The sequence below is a fragment of the Stegostoma tigrinum genome, chromosome 1 (genome assembly GCF_030684315.1).
Source record: "Stegostoma tigrinum isolate sSteTig4 chromosome 1, sSteTig4.hap1, whole genome shotgun sequence".
NCBI lineage: Eukaryota > Metazoa > Chordata > Chondrichthyes > Orectolobiformes > Stegostomatidae > Stegostoma > Stegostoma tigrinum.
This window is the reverse complement of record NC_081354.1, coordinates 67,907,199-67,924,353: the sequence shown is the minus strand read 5'-3', so window position 1 is coordinate 67,924,353 and position 17,155 is coordinate 67,907,199. Positions and strand designations below refer to the sequence as shown.

General features: G+C 40.4%; 1 protein-coding gene across 4 annotated transcripts in view; it reads right to left on the bottom strand.

The window, feature by feature from the left end:
• Window positions 1-16,952, bottom strand: part of synpo2b (synaptopodin 2b) — a 124,962-nt gene extending 108,010 nt beyond the window's left edge. For 3 of the 4 annotated variants that reach the window (XM_048529705.2, XM_048529715.2, XM_048529722.2), the window contains exon 1: window positions 16,691-16,952. In XM_048529705.2, the coding sequence (XP_048385662.1) occupies window positions 16,691-16,795 (105 nt within the window). In that variant the 5' untranslated portion in view covers window positions 16,796-16,952. The remainder of the gene's footprint in view (window positions 1-16,690) is intronic. The other variant, XM_059646088.1, reaches the window with a different exon arrangement.
• Between the last annotated feature and the right edge of the window lie 203 nt (window positions 16,953-17,155).

Below are 17,155 nucleotides of genomic sequence, written 5' to 3'. Positions count from 1 at the left end.
GGAGGAGCTGTGCCTCCACTGCCACAGTCACTGGCCCCAAACACCAGGAGGACATCCTTGTTGCTGCTACCATCACCAGGAAGAGCCATGTTTGTCACCAACGCTTCTGACTGCTGGGAGGCTGCTGCCCTTCTCCACACAGCTCACTCTTGCTGCCGAATAACCCTCCACAAAAAGATTTGAAGAAGAGAAAATGAAAGAAAACGAGCAGAAGTGAAAAGAAAAAAAGAAACAAAGCAGACAGGAGCAGATGAGCCCCAAGCTCAAGAGCCCAGAAGCAACCCTGCCATTCCGCTGCCATCTTGAAGTAAAAGTTGGTTTCACTGACTGTTTTTTGTCCCTTCCCCATCCATAATATTTGTGTCTTGTGTTGGCTTTTTGTGTTTATTTGGCTGTTTGCAAAAAGAGGTGGAATTTAAGTTTTAGAGAGTTATGAATTAATCGGTTGCTTTTCTTTTCTGCTCTCAGTTAAAACCATCCGTTTGTGATAAAAAGCTGTTTTCTTTTATAAGTATAAAAACTGTTGGCTTCTTTATATGAATCTGGATTTGTCAGTCAGGTAAATTGGGACTTTGGATAGTTGATTAAATCTTTTCATCTTTGCGATAATTCCAGGTATAGCAGGGTTTGATTTTCAGTGCACCACACTGTGTGACACTCTGAGTTAGACAAGGTGCAGTCTTTGAATCTAACTCGGTCGGACATGGAGATTGAATCCCATGTGGGTAATGTTAGTCTGTTCTATATGCTAAGAGATGTCCCCTCCCCCCACAATAACTCACTGTTTCATGCAATACCACTAGACAATATGTAAGTGATAACAGTTTAACAGGGTGATCTTTTGGATTTAGGATAGCTTCCCCTGGAATGGATGGCCATAAAGTCCATTCCAGGCATTCCAATGAGAGTAGAACAAAAATCTGGTGACTGCTGAGTTAATGTCCAGAATGTTGTTTATAGATGATAAGGCCATTGCCTTAATGTTAACAGTTTCACCACTGAGTCAAAAGGCTTAAATTCGGTCCCACTCCAGAAATTTGAATGATGGGGGATCCAGATTGTCAATTTTGAATAATGATTGATTCTTGATAGGATATTTATGGTTGTGCATGCCGTCTTATTCTTTTTTCTTAATTCATTCATTCAAGGAAAAGCTCTTGTGTGTCCGAAATAAGTATGTACCTGACAGGCAGGGAGGAAGCTGTAGAGCGCGGGAGCCGTGGTTTACGAAGGAGGTGGAATCTCTGGTCAAGAGGAAGAAGAATGCTTATGTTAGGATCAGATGTGAAGGCTCAGTTAGGGTGCTTGAGGGTTACAAGGTAGCCAGGAAAGACCTAAAGAGAGAGCTCAGAAGAGCCAGGAGGAGACATGAGAAGTAGTTGGCAGATAGGATCAGGGTAAACCCTAAGGCTTTCTATAGGTATTTAAGGAATAAAAGAATGACGAGAGTAAGATTAGGGCCAATCAAGGATAGTAGTGGGAAGTTGTGTGTGGAGTCAGAGGAGATAGGGGAAGCACTAAATGAACATTTTTCGACAGTATTCACTCTAGAAAATGACAATGTTGTCGAGGAGAATACTGAGATACAGGCTACTAGACTAGGTGGGATTGAGGTTCACAAGGAAGAGGTATTAGAAATACTACAGAGTGTGAAAATAGATAAGTCCCCTGGACCGGATGGGATTTATCCTAGGATCCTCTGGGAAGCCAGGGAGGAGATTGCCGAGCCTTTGGCATTGATCTTTAACTCGTCATTGTCTACAGGAATAGTGCCAGAAGACTGGAGGATAGCAAATGTGGTTCACCTGTTCAAGACGGGGAGTAGAGACAACCCTGGTAATTATAGACCAGTGAGACTTACTTTAGTTGTTGGTAACGTGTTGGAAAAGGTTATAAGAGATAGGATTTATAATCATCTACAAAAGAATAATTTGATTAGGGATAGTCAGCATGGTTTTGTGAAGGGTAGGTCGTGCCTCACAAACCTTACTGAGTTCTTTGAGAAGGTGACCAAACAGGTAGATGAGAGTAAACCGGTTGATGTGGTATATATGGATTTCAGCAAGGCGTTCGATAAGGTTCCCCACAGTAGGCTATTGTACAATATGCGGAGGAATGTAATTGTGGGAGATATAGCAGTTTGGATCGGAAATTGGCTTGCTGAAAGAAGACAGAGGGTGGTGGTTGATGGGAAATGTTCATCCTGGAGAGCAGTTACTAGTGGTGTACCGCAAGGGTCGGTGTTGGGTCCACTGCTGTTTGTCATTTTCATAAATGACCTGGATGAGGGTGTAGACAGATCGGTTAGTAAATTTGCAGTTGACACTAAGGTCGGTGGAGTTGTGGATAGTGACGAAGGATGTTGTAGGTTACAGAGAGACATAGATAAGCTGCAGAGCTGGGCTGAGAGGTAGCAAATGGACTTTAATGCAGACAAGTGTGAGGTGATGCACTTTGGTAGGAGTAACTGGAATGCAAAGTACTGGGCTAATGGTAAGATTCTTGGTAGTGTAGATGAGCAGAGAGATCTCGGTGTCCATGTACACAGATCCTTGGAAGTTGCCACCCAGGTTAACAGGGTTCTTAAGAAGGCATACAGTGTTTTAGCTTTTATTAATAGAGGGATCAAGTTCTGGAACCATGAGGTTATGCTGCAGCTGTACAAAACTCTGGTGTGGCCTCACTTGGAGTATTGCATACAGTTCTGGTCACCGCATTATAAGAAGATGTGGAAGCTTTGGAAAGGGTGCAGAGGAGATTTACTAGGATGTTGCCTGGTATGGAGGGAAGGTCTTACGAGAAAAGGCTGAGGGACTTGAGGCTGTTTTCGTTTGAGAGAAGAAGATTGAGAGGTGACTTAATTGAGACATATTAGATAATCAGAGGGTTAGATAGGGTGGATAGGGAAAGCCTTTTTCCTCGGATGGTGACGACAAGCACAAGGGGGCATAGCTTTAAATTGAGGGGTGAAAGATATAGGACAGATGTCAGAGGTAGTTTCTTTACTCAGAGAGTAGTAAGGGAATGGAACGCTTTGCCTGCAACGATAGTAGATTCACCAACTTTAAGTACATTTAAGTCATCATTGGATAAGCATGTGGACGTACATGGAATAGTGTAGGTTAGTTGGGCTTGAGATCGGTATGACAGGTCGGCACAACATCAAGGGCCGAAGGGCCTGTACTATGTTGTAATGTTCTATGTTCTATGTTCTATATGTTCTATGGATTGAGGGCGTCACTGGCCAGGCAGCATTTATTGTCCATCCCTAATTGCCCAGTGGGCTATTCAGAGTCAACCACATTTGCTGTGGGCCTGGAGTCACATGTAGGCCAGGCCAGGTAAGGATGGCAGTTTCCTTCCCTAAAGGACATTAGTGAACCAGATCGGTTTTTCCCAACAATTGACAATGGATTCATGGTTATCATTAGATTGTTAATTCTAGATATTTGTTGAATTTAAATTCCACAATCTGCCAATGCCAGATTTGAACCCATGTCCTCACTACGTTATCTATGTCTCTGGATTAACAGCCCATCGATAAAACCACTAGGCCATCACTTCCCCCAAATAAATAATAGCTGGGTTGTGTAAAAGCACTTATCACTTCACAACCAGCAAACTAAATAATCCCACAAACCGTCAAAGCCTTCTGCAAACCCAGCAACAACAATCGGAAATTAATCAGCAGCTAACTTGAAAGTGGTCGCTAATTCATTTAAACAGAGCTAGCAGGAGAACCTTCCCTCTGCTAAGTACATGTTCAGTTGTGTAACATTGAGAACTACTGTGAGCTGGAGTGTTCAGCTCCAAAATAGCATAGTTGGCATCAAATTAGATTACAAGCTGATGTCATCATCTGCTTACTCGACATACTCCTATCACAGTCTCCCTGTGCTTGCACTAATGCCTTAACAAATTGGCATCACTTGGACCAGATATGCAAGTCATGATGTAGATATCATTTTGGAATCAAAATGGGCATCTGTGGTGCCCAAATAATGGTGTCAGCCTCAGTGTGCAACTCAGCTTGTGTGAATTTAATTGTTGGCAATTGATTGTGCTGCTCAAAACTTTCTTCCATTTTATTTTATTGGAGAAAGCTAAAAAGTTGAATGCCTATGTGCTACTGTGATTCATTTATTGCAAACAGTAATTTGCCTCAGACAGCTTTCGGTGTCGTAATGATCCATTCAATCACATCACCTCAGTCACACTGAGCATATCAAGGGCATGATGGTAAAGAAACTTTAAAGGGAATTGAATTACTGATTTTGGTAAATTCACTGTCAGATGCTTATTATTTTCTCCTAGTTTATAGAGATGGCTAAGTTAGGACACACATAGAGAAATTGCAGGTCTGTAATGTTTTATGTTAAACTTAGTTTACATAAGGAATTAAGGAGACTATTTGACTGCTTGCATTAGGTTAAAGCTTTCTAATTGTTGACCTTTGGTGTCGCAAGACTGAAAGACTCTATAAAATATTGTTTTACACTGGCACTGAGGATTTGTACCAATGTTTTGTGAGTCATAAGATAATAATTCCCAGTTTGCAGCCAGTATTTTGGTGAAGCACACAGTTATAAGCAACTTCCATATAAGGGAATCAATCCCTGCTGTTGAAATAAACTTGTTCTTATATTCATGCCTGTCGATGCTCAGCACAGAAAGAATCCAAGAACCAAAGAGGATTGTGTTACTAATTATAAATAAGTATCACTATTTGCATTAAAGTTTGCCTATCTGCGATTTAAGTAGAAGTCAGAATGTTACAGTTGAAGTTTAAACAGTGCTTACTAGGTCAGATTATTTCAATATTCGATCTGATACACACATATCAGATTCTGCATTTTGAACATTTAGGCTGCAGTTGTTCATTTGTTCTTAATGTAATTGTAACTAATTTATTTTACTCAACATGTAGGTGTGAGGTGTGAAAAAATAGGCACAAACAGATAAAAAGATAAAAAATGTTAAACCAAGGTGTTGATAGTACAGAGAGCTGCAGTACCCTGGTTAGGTGCCATCATTAATTAATATGCAGGCATTATGTTCTCTTCCACTGAACTGAAATATCAACACCAAGTCGTTGCTCGTTCCTTCAAATTTGGATATCACATCTTAGTAGTCTTCCCACCCAGAGGAGATAAAGTTGAAACCAAACTGCCATTTTTTTCAGACAGGAATATATATGATAGATCTATGTCTAAGGAACATATAATGTTCCAAGTTGCAGCTTGTTTCTTTTCCATAAAAGGTTTAACAGTCATTTAACCATTTAATTCTCAAAAGCATGCATTCAAATAAGACTCTTTGAAAACAAATCACTGTAAATATTTGTATTATATTTGTACACCTAATATTTATATAGCACTTTTCAAAGTTCTAGGTTATCGCAAAGTACTTTTCAGTCACTGAAATATTTTGGATTATAGCCATTGGCAGAGCGTAGGAAATTTGACTGCTCATTGCACAATAGGTGCTACAAACAGCAGTAAAATCATGACTAGATCAGCTGTTTTAGTGATACTATCTGAGTGATAGACATTGACCAGGTACAGGTGAAATCTCTCTCCCCTGGTTTGCTCCAAAGTGGTGTGCTGGTGACGTTTGCATTCATATGAGAGAAAAGACAGGGACTTGGTTTAATGTCACAATAGACACGACCCCCCTGATTTGGTTTGTTGCAGTATCAAGAGCCCTGCATAGCACAGCAGGGACAGGAGTTGCCAGTTAGGAGTCCATCTCCTGCAGAGTTGTATAAGTAGGCATTTTGTCAAAATGGACAGTCTCATAACCCCATTAGCTCACCAATATTTGTTTCTATATAATAAAACCATCAGACTATTGTGACTTTAACCATAATGATAAAGCCAATGGGTAGTTTTCAGGTTCCTAATCACCATTTTTGATGGAACACTGGTTTCGTATGGGTCTCACATATTGAGGCTGGAAATGAAAACTTGTGACATGGACCAGAATGTAAGGTGGACATTGTATGTTAAAGTAAAAAGGTACATAAGGATTTATTTGTTTTTAACTAATTTCTTATAATGACAAAAGTAGAGGCTGTATTAATGAACAAAATTCTCATTAATGTTATATAAAGGCAATTTAACAAAACTAAAGCTGTCAACATTTTAATGAAGACCGCATAGACCAAAAAGCATTGGCTATTAAAAAAGAAAAATGATAGGAAATGAAGTCAGAACCTATGGTTGTAACCCCAAGAACTGCAGCATCCAAAACTTCTGGTTGACTAAAATTGAGGTGATGTAACTTTGCACAAGGCAGATTTGATGAGATTGCTTTACTTAACACTTTGAAGCACTCCCTAGAGTATTGCGCTGAGAGCTGGCTGGCAAAACTACACAAAATGACACTGCATATTGTGTGTAAGTCTGAAAGCAGGTAGTAAAGGAGAAAAAAAAACAAGCATTAAGTCGCTATCCAGTGGTACCATTTCATATGTATATTGCCCAAAGATGTATGCCACAAGTGTTATTAGGTAATGTGATCAGAGATAATGGGAACTGCAGATGCTGGAGAATCCAAGATAACAAAGCGTGGAGCTGGATGAACACAGCAGGCCAAGCAGCATCTCAGGAGCACAAATGCTGACATTTCGGGCCTAGACCACGTGTCCAGGCCCAAAACGTCAGCTTTTGTGCTCCTGAGATGCTGCTTGGCTTGCTGTGTTCATCCAGCTTCACACTTTGTTATATTCGTTTATTGGGTAATATGTGACTGATGCTTTGCTTCTTCATCTTCTTCACAGAACACTTTGGAAGAAGCAGCAATAAGGCAGGATCACATATGTCTTTTGGTCAGTGGTGAAGGATTTGCCTTGATCTTTTTGCCAAAATATAAGCCAATTGTTCCGTTGATTTGTGGACAGCGCATTGATTTTTCATACAGAAATCCCTGCTAACAGAAAATAAATAAGTAGAATGTGCCCAAACTAGATGATCAAACTTGAGGGAAAGTAATTATTTTCTAGGTGAGGGACTTGTCACCACTTTAATTGGATGCACATCCTGAAGCCCACACAACATGCTGAAACCACGGCACCTAATGGGCCTGAAGAATGTCCATCTTAATGCTGAGATGTAGTGCTTCACGCAAGTTTGGACAGAATATCGTTAAAATTAAATCAGTCTGTTCCTTTATATATGGTATTAAATTGAGAGTTTATTCAGCAGCACGTTTTATTTTATGAAAATCACCAAACATGATCACCATGCGAATATAGGGAATATGTACAGGGTTGCTAAGGGTGCTAACTCTGCTCTATGCATGATGTGGAAGTGCCGGAGTTGGACTTGGGTGGAAAATGTCAGAAATCATATGACATCAGGTTATAGTTCAACAGATTTATTTGAAATCACAAAGTTTCAGAGTTCAGGCCCTTCATCAGTTACAGTGAGAAAGCAGAACACACAGACCCAGAGTTTATAGGCAGAGAGATCAAGGGCAGAGAGATCAAAAGATCACACAACTGGTGTGAGTGGAGTGTCAGATAATAAATCTCTGCAAGGGACCAAGAGTATTCGACAGTGTGAGTAAAGTGTTAACAGCCGAATAACCAGGAAAGAAATGGGCTATAATCTGACTAAATGAGGCAGAGAGATAATTAAGAAAAGTTAAAAGTAAGGGATTGCTGTATACAAACAAATAACTAGAACAAAGTGATGGGTATAACAGTCACATGCCTAGGGTCCAACCAAAATAATAAGCAACTCAAAACTGTACAAACTAATTAAGGTAGAGACCTTAATAACAATTCATCAAGGCGATGCTGTCAAAACAGGACAGTGAGGAAGATTTTACAGATACAGAATGATCTTTTGATCTCTCTGCCCTTGATTAGCCTATGTACAAACTCTGGGTTTGTGCGCTATGCTCTCTCTCTGCACCTGATGAAGGGACTGCACTCTGCAAGCTTGTGTGATTTCTAATAAACCTATTGGACTATAACCTGTTGATAATGGGAACTGCAGATGAGGGCGAATCCAAAATAACAAAGTGTGAAGGTGGATGAATACAGCAGGCCAAGCAGCATCTCAGGAGCACAAAAGCTGACGTTTCGGGCCTAGACCCTTCATCAGACTATAGACCCGAAACATCAGCTTTTGTGCTCCTGAGATGCTGCTTGGCCTGCTGTATTCATCCAGCTTCACACTTTGTTATCTTGGACTATAACCTGGTGTTATGTGACCTCTGACTTTGCGCTATATACAGGCATAATTACTCTCATACCAGCCTGCTCTCAGAATCAGTGGGAGTGAATAACATAAGCATGCCTGAAGAAAACCAATTTATTTTACCATCAGGCATTTTCTACGACATAGACACACCACCTGCACTTTCAGAGGTCTGAAGGCTTCTGGCAATATCGTTCATATCTAGAAGCTGTTCGGTGATATAGGAACTAATCGCATTGTGGTTGGCTTATGATTGGCTTTTGTCAATAATAACTGGTCACTTCTCCACAAACCAATCAGCTACTTGTTGCCAGCCAAATCTCACTTTGCACACATCTCCTGATGTCAGCCCACCTGCTGCCAATCTCTCACTGCAGAGTGAAAACTACTTACAATGAATTCCAAATAATTTCCTTCTAAAAATCCAGCAGCTCCTTCCACAACCCTTGGTTTTATAACAGTAATTTCCCCCCATTTCAGACCTTAATCCAAAACACAGAAAAATAAAAGATACAGTCTTTGAGCTAGTGTTATCAATCTAAATATCTATTAATTCACATTATCAGATATACACAAAAGCATAAATGTTACCTCATAATCTGTAGCACAACTTAACTGGAGGCTTGGCTATCTTCAATTTGGATTTCTCTGTGTGTTTTGCACAATTATCTGTCCATTTTGTGGCTACCTTCAGTAGCATCCTATGTTAAAGACATTTGTCCTAAATGTCCTTTGTACCCTCAATTTGTCCCTATTTCACTGCATTGATTCTATGCACTGGGCTCAGAAATAATTATCTTTCCAAGCAGAACATGGGATGCTTCTAATTCCATGCATTCACAAGATGTTTGACTTAATAGGCCATCTGTGAACAGCTAAAATATTAACTCTCCCCTTTTCTGTTTAAATCGACTACAACATTCTGATTGTTATACTGACGGTGTTTTGCCCACGAAACCATGACGTTCCACTTTGACCTATTTTCTTGAAACAAGCTGGATTACTGTCTTAAATTTCTTTCTGATGCTGTCCAGTGTAGCACAGTAGTTCCCTTTCAGCCCATGTCCTTTTCTGCACAATGCCTATCACCTGTCCTTCTTCAGTGCTACACATTTCTAGGTGGCTAGATGCACTGCTGCACATGAAAGGTATAAATCTTACAGGAAGCGGCCTGCTGCACCAGATAATAAGCATTCATTGGAAGTGAAATGCTTTGTAACATCTTAAGATATGATGTAGTTGATAATGATTTAATAGGTCTAAAATTGTTCTCAGGAATGGCTAATCCATTACTGAATCTCCTTTAATGAGAAACTTGAACCTCTAACTGAAGTACCATGTCCAAAATTTCAATGAATCCTTAAATGCTTGTAATAACTTGGAAAACCTGGCTGGAAAGGAACATCACTTATTACTGAAAACCAACATAGAGCCGTTACTCATGGCGCTAGTCCCAGTGAGTTCTGTAGACCCGTTCCCTGATCTGTTTTGTAAGGGACTCAGGTGATATTTTCCAGATAGGCAGGCTACTGCCTGTTGCCAAGGGAATTCACACTCAACAAGCTCCACAGGAAGATTAATCGGGGATTCCCCACGGGCATTGTAGGAATTATCACATCTCTTCCACTCTGTGTCTGAGGGACCACCCGCCCCTCTGCCCCACCACCCCCCACCCTTGCTCTGTGACAATGGGGCCTCCAGCATCATTTTGCCTATGGCCCCTTTCCTGTTGCTTTCACATCTGGTTAGGTGGTGTCTAATGAGTAGGTGAACTTCTCTCCTCCATGAAGACCATCAAAGAGTCACTGCAGGGGCCTCATCCTCAGTGCATTGTCTGATGAACCAATTGCCTCTGTGGAGGGTTACTGTTAGAGATTTTTGACATTTTTTTGGTGATCTCCTCCTCTGTTTTGACCATATACGATACTGGTCCCAGATTTTTTTAAGGATAACTCCTGGGATCCATGGAATGCTGTCACTCAGCTTCCTTATGTGGACAGTATCTCCTCCAGTAATTTTTGAGAGCTCACATAAATGTTGATTCTGGTCTGTTCCTTGAAGTCAGAATCCGTTTTTATGGCTTCTCCTTGACAGTATATAATCCACCCTACATACATTATGTATTTGCCTGGAACATACTTTTTTTTCCCTTCTTAGCTAGATGCCAGCCTAAGAAAAACACCCTCAGTCCTCCTTCAACCTCTCCACATGTTCCTTTACAGTAGCTCCTCAGATTAAAACATCATCCAGACAGACTGCTATACTGGGCATATTTTGGAGGATGTTCTCTGTTACCCTCTGAAAGATGGCACAAACTAAAGATACTCCAAAGGACAAGCATGGGTACTCATACAGTCTCTTGTGACTGTGTATAGAGGTGGCTTCCTGGATGATCTCTCAAGCTCCAACCTGAGATGGGAATGGCTCATATTCAATTTAGAAAATATGTGATTCTCCAGCTATTTTTTCATACAAGTCTTCTCTGCCTGGCATAGGTTGTCTGTCTAAGTGGGAAACTTTGTTGACTGTCAAGTCACAATCCCACAAAGACAGGCAAGTTGCCAGGTTTAACAATTGTACACAACTGGCACAGCCCATTCAGCAAATTACACGAGGTATACCTTGCCAATATCCTCTAGACATTCCAATTCAGTCTCTACTTTGGAACAGGGGGCATGAGGAGCAGCTGTACCTTGAAGTGTTTCAATTGGGCCTCTGGGTCTATTAAGATCTTGGCTCTGGTGCCTTTTATGCTCCCAAGGTCCACTAAGATCACTTTGGAATACATCTCAATGACTTCATACAGATCGCCAATGCCCATTTTAAATATGTCACCAATCCAAGCAGACTTTCTGAAGCCAGACCCTTCCCAAAAGGTTGGCACCCAGCCCTTGTACCACCCTTAAGGGGAGTTAGACTGTGTGTTACCCCTGCAGAACTGGGGTTACACTGGTCCCAATAATACCTAAGGGCTTCCCAGTGCATGTGGCCAATTTAACCTTAGTGTCTCACAGGCTTAAAGGCAAGATGCCCCATTAAAGTTTCCTAAAGCTTCGTTCCCTAGCAGTAACCACAGCTGAACTTAAAACTACCTCCACATGGTCATTTACCTGGAGTTTTACCTTATTTGGGGCCACTTTGGAACCAGTGATACAATTTAGCTGTATAACTTTCTCACCCTTGAGGCTGATCCATTTCTAAAGTCCTGTCTTGAGGTGACTTCGCCCTTCAGCCTGGGCAGCACATGTTTCGCACGTTTTGGCAGCCTTGTCTGAGGTGAACTCTATGACCACAACAGTGGCATGTAAGTTCTTGCTCCTCACTGTTTTATAGAGACATTTCCCAACCAGCTCTGGAGCTTGTCAGCCTCAGACTCCAGTCTCCCTACCCTGGCAACAAACAGGAGCTGCACTGTCTATCTATTGGGGACTTGGCTCTGCATGATGGGAGTTGCCCAAGGTTGAGGGTGTTACCATTCATGGGTCCCTGAAGGTCCCGAACTCCTTTTACCATGTTTTAGCAGAGAATGGGCAGCCCTATGGCTTTCTTCCAGTCCAGATCTGGTTCAACCAGTAGATTCCTTTGGGTTACAATATTATTAATTCCACAAACTAAACGATCCCTTAACATTTCCTGAAGCACTGACCAATACTCAGAATTCCTCCAAGAATTCATTGCAGATCTATTTGCCATGCTAAACCAGTAATGCTGCAATATAACCATTGAAGTCATTGCTGTCTGCAACCACATCTACCAGCATATCAAAGGCTTTTGACTCTAGGGCTGCTGGATAGGTTAAACTCTTTATGATGCTGAAAGTCAAGGCTCCACAAGTGGGAAGGAGAATGATTTTTGGTCGATGATCTCCTATCTCATTTGTCATGTGAAAGTATCTCTTATTTCAGCACACTTTGGCCAATCCTCTACATTCACATCATAAGATTTCCAGTTTCCCATTTTCAGTGTAGTCCCATCACAGTCTTACTGGGTTTGGTGAAAGGCAAGACTGTCCAAAACTTTTCTTGACTGTCATCATCAATGCAATAACTCAGAAAGCCTGACTGGAAAAAAAAATTCTTTGTTGTTGAATACAAAAACAGAGCCACTGCCTGCGGTGTTGATAGGCTTGTCCCAGCCCAGAACAGTCAGTTCTGCAAATCCATCACTGTGTCCACCTTTATTTTTATTTATACCTGGAAATGCTCTTACAACAATTGAATGGCTTTCCCACAACTAAAACACCATGACCTTTGATTTCCTGTTTTTATCTATCAACTGCTACCCATGCAGCCAATTAGATATTTATGCACATCCCATTGCAGGCAACATAAACCATTAAAAGTGAGGGAGAAGTAGGGAGCGTGGGAAGATGACAAATCAAAATGGAGTGAGGGGGGCAATAAAGTACTCTATCTCCTGTGGTACTGACCTCTCTCTAAAGGTATTGACAGCATTGAAGGTGCTCCCTCTCCAACGATACCCAGGCACAAACATAACCATGGAATGGGTTTGTCTTATAAAGAGCTCAGGCGATGAGCTCCAACTGGGAAGATCATTACCTGTTAGGTTGGGAACGCATACACAATGAGCTCCACAGGGAGATTGTTTGGTGATTCCCATGGGCATTGCAAGGATTATCACAATACTGTACATTCCTTCAACAGAGGTCAAGATATGCTCATCACTTTCACCTGTCCTTTCCAGAAAATCATATGTATATATTTAAGGCTTGAAAAAGTTGTGCAAATGGATATGTGCAGTACTTTGAAACTATAAAAAAGTGGTGCATCCCACAAAGATTGTACAACACATTTATCTTGAATCTAGAGGTGACATTGTCTTCAACAACAGAGTAAAACTGCATCAGACAGCATTCATAACTTGCTTACTGCTTTGCCTATTTCCTTTTCTACTGAAATCAATGAAGAAGAAATATTTTCATACAATGTTAACTGACTGCTGATCAGGGACCAGTCTGTCATCAGCAACTGCTGCAGATCAATATCGTTCCATTCTTATAGACTGGTAGGTGCCAGGATGTTTAGCACCTAGTGTCTCTTTTGGTAGATCTTCAAGAAGCGTACAGTAGATAGATGATGTGATGTGCAGTTCACCCAGAGTTCAGATATCTTGGCAGACATGAAGCTGTGATTTATACCATGGAATGTCTTTTCTGTTACTACCGTTCCTTCAACATAAACAAATAGGCAGACTGAGAGTCGAATGGATCATGCACCTTATAAGGTGAGATATTGGTATCTAGAACTTCATCTAAGTTTGCCTAATGGCTTAGTAATGACAGAAATCAGAACAGTCAGTGTCACAGCCTGTCAATTCTCATACGTTCACATTTCCATAAACCTTTCCAGCCACCAAGGATTTTTTTTTTGGTTTCAATGATTTCTGAATGAGCCTATTTAAACTGTGAAGAAAATACAATAATGAATCATAGAACTGAATTTTGCCAGTTGGTTTGACAGGCTACACAACATGACATTGCCAGGAAATGCATGTCACTGGCACACATGGGCAGCTAGCAAGCCATCTCTCCTCATTTTACAGACAGCAATTGGACCTGTGAGACATCAGTGCTAGCCGCTGAACCACCGTGCTGTCCCTATGGCCAAATGGCAAGGCTGGCAGCTCAGGAAATTAGTACACCTCACTTAAAGTGGAATTTTACCGGGACATCAGAGGGGCTTGTAGATATTGCCGTTATGTCTGTGGTCTGCTTTGTATCTAAAAATATCCTTTTCCCTCTGTCCGCCACATCAAGGCTGACTACATGTAGTCTGCAGACTCCTCGCCGGAACAGGAACTTGATTCACCAACATTAACAAAATACCTTATTAGGGCTTTTATATATTTAAACTGACTGCTCATCTCTGTATATTGCAGGTTACTAAATACAGTTCTGTAATGTAGTGTCCCTTTACTTGCTCCTTCTAGTTTGATGTCTTCTCTCCTACTGACATCAGTCATCAGTTACATCTTCATTATTTTCTTAATTTCGTTATATTAGTGTAGGTTTAGTACTCTGCATGTAATCTTAAGTTGGTAACTGCACCCAAATTCAAATAAAATCTATTTTTGTTTTGTAATGTGTACAAAATACCATTTTCGGCCACAAAGTATTTCTAAAATAGTAAACATACAACTTTACATCTCTGTCAACAACTTCTCTTTTAACTCATCTTGTTTTATTCAGGTCAGAGGGGTGGCCATGGGTACCCGCATGGGCCCAGCTATGCCTGTATCTTCATGGGGTATGTGGAACATTCCCTGTCCCAGCCCTATTCCGGCCCCCACCCACAACTCTTTCTCCGATATATTGATGGTATCATTGGTGCTGCTTCCCCCTCTCGTCCAGGATTGGAAAAGTTCATCAGTTTCGCTTCCATTTCCACCTTGCTCTCACTTCAACCTGATCTATCTCTGGGTCCTCCCTTCACTTCCTTGACATCTCTGTTTCCCTTTCTGGGGATAGACTAGCCACCAATATCCACTATAAACCCACTGATGCGACAGCTGCCTGGATTATACATCCTCACACCCTGCTTCCTGTAAAGACTCCATCCCATTCTCTCAGTTCCTCTGTAGGTTCTGAGGAAGGGTCACCAGACCCAAAACGTTAACTCTGATTTTTTTTCTTCACAGAAGCTGCCAGACCAGCAACTCCTGTTTTTGTTTCCTGCTCAGTCATTTGTTTATCATCACATCACAATACTTTTAAGGTCAAGATTTTGATAAAGCATTTGGGGAAGATTTTCTGATTTGGGGATTATGAAGCATTATACGTCACTTTCATCACAGTGAAACTTGAAAAGAGACAATGCTCTGTTTAATTTGACTTATGTCTGTACATTGTGTATTTAGAAAGAAATACAAATGGTGTACAGATGTATTCTAATGAAGGTGTTGAATGTGGTGCCTGTATCTTTCATCTGTTTTCTTTCAGTTTTGTAACTTGTACAGTGGGAGTTGTTTTTTGAGAAATAGTAAAACCTGCTGAACCCGCATGAAGTTCTTGTCAAACAGTTGCAGAGCTCAGGCAAATGGGATTTTGGATGTTGCGACTGTACAAAAGATTCACTAGGTGTCAGGCTTTCTGAAGTGTTCTTTCCTATTTTCTCGATAGTTAGTTTGGTAATTATTTCCAACTTTATTCATCACTGGTTGTTCTATTTAACCAGATTTCTTTAAAAACAATGACATTAATATCTGACTTATCACACTGGCATTGAAAAATAACACCGTTCATTATAAACCTAAAATAACATTTATAGGCAGCAATATTAAAATGAAAGACTATGTTCCTTCATGAGCTTGAACAATGATTCAAACTAAGTACTGGAAATATGAGAGTTTCAAATTCTTTACTAACAGATTGTAAGCACAAAGTATTTCACTATATTTTATCCAACACAAAAACAACAGAGTTAAGCATGTTTAACAGCACAAATTATCTCGCTGGGTCATGAGTTCTTATGTTTGTATCTTTAAAATAACGGACTTTAAGACAATCAGAAACTGAAAAGGTTTACATCACTGAAATTGTTCAGGCGGTGCACAAGTCTGATAGTCCAAAACGATTAGCAAGATAAAACAGTAAGATGTTATTTATCAACAAATAATGTTTCAAATATTAAATCCAATCTGCTATGAGCAGTCATTTGGTGCATTATTTTTGACCATCTGTGTTGCATTAGATTTTAGGGTAGAATAAGCTTTGAATAGCTTTCTGCTGTCACTTTTGAGCTGAAATTTTACCATGAAGCAAAACTTAATTGTAGATTAATGAACGTAAATACTAATCAGCCCTCTTCGATGTAGGCATTTTCTCTGGAAATTGAATTGTGTGCTGTCATTGAATGTTCGATATTACTTTTCATGCTACTTGACTGGTACAGTTTAATCAAATGCAGATCTTCGCAGTTGCTCGGATTAAGACTCAACATCAATTCACCTCCAAGCAAAAAAATAAAAGATCAGCCCACAGATGATAATCTATTCTATAAACAGATGTAACAGGAAGTTATTTTAAGATTGTAACTGATAATGCTATTTTCATCTTACAGTTAATTTTATGAAGTAATCTACTTGCATTGTTCCACTGTAGGAAAATTCTTTTTGAAATGATAGAGGATGACTACAACAGTCACTAGCAGACTTTTATGATCAGTCACCTTATCGGTAGAATTTTGAAATTTATTATTTCATGTACAGTACAGGATTGAGGATCAGGTTATCATGGGTTGCTGGAAAATGTGTCACAGTTAAACATTTGTAAAAAAAATTCCAGAAGTACAACATGTGATCAGTTTTCAATCCGTGAAGCCAACATAGTTTGAGAAATGCAGATGATAATCTCAAACTTGTTATCTAATTTATGCAACTGTATTAAAGACATTTCAGGAGGTTACTTTGGAATGTTCTGCCGTTAGTGAGCATTTTGTGCCTCTCAGTTAAATTACTCTGCTTACCTTTGAAATCTGTAATGGCTGTTTGAGCTCTTTGCCACCTTGCAGTCTAAATCCCCAGGGTGCTCCACCACTGATTGTGACACAGATGTAATCCCCAATGCCCATGGATATGAATTTGTATAGAGCTTCCTCTCTGTGGAACTGGTGATCTTCTAAGATGGAGCTTGGGTCAGACTGAAACTGCTTTCTAGTTTGTAGATACAGCTCAGTTTGTCTGAGAAAAGGCAGTCACTCAGCACAGTTACCAACCACTTACAGCACCACAGTACAATGTACGTCAGAGGCTGCAGCTCAGCCCCATCAAAAGAAAGTTACCCAAAAAGCTAAGCACACATGAGACACACTGCAACAAATCAGTGGCCAACTCAAGATAAACAAGAGGAGGAAATGTAAGGTTTTAAAAAAAGTGAGCAGCTACTATTTCCAAACTGAAAACAGTTTGCTATTCCAAAACAGAAGGCAGGC